The 249-nt window shown below is 47.0% G+C and overlaps 1 protein-coding gene across 1 annotated transcript in view; it reads left to right on the top strand.

The window, feature by feature from the left end:
- The window catches only part of LOC119593628 (fibronectin type III domain-containing protein 1-like), a 14,041-nt gene that overhangs the window by 2,232 nt on the left and 11,560 nt on the right, over nucleotides 1-249 (top strand). Inside the window, exon 3 of the mRNA XM_037942581.1 lies at nucleotides 3-156. Within this exon, the coding sequence (XP_037798509.1) occupies nucleotides 30-156 (127 nt within the window). The 5' untranslated portion in view covers nucleotides 3-29. The remainder of the gene's footprint in view (nucleotides 1-2; nucleotides 157-249) is intronic.

Here is a 249-nt window from a genome sequence, read left to right as displayed (position 1 = left end):
AGTCCCGATGCGCCGAGCTGACCTGCCACATGAACGTAACTTACCTGGCGTCCTGTTCGATGCACACTTTCTGGCTCACTCCGCACTACAGGACGGATTCTGGTGTCGTGACGGAAGGGTCTCGCTGGTACCAACAGGCCACGACTCTCGAGACTGGTAGGATACCACCCGCTTTTAAGAGATTTTATTTTATTTTATCTTATAGATTTGATGTTTAATACCTTTTTAAGGGTCAATTTTGATGATGCA

The sequence above is a fragment of the Penaeus monodon genome, chromosome 32 (assembly GCF_015228065.2).
Source record: "Penaeus monodon isolate SGIC_2016 chromosome 32, NSTDA_Pmon_1, whole genome shotgun sequence".
NCBI classification, from domain to species: domain Eukaryota; kingdom Metazoa; phylum Arthropoda; class Malacostraca; order Decapoda; family Penaeidae; genus Penaeus; species Penaeus monodon.
The sequence above is the reverse complement of the archived record's forward strand: the minus strand, read 5'-3'. Positions and strand labels throughout refer to the sequence as shown.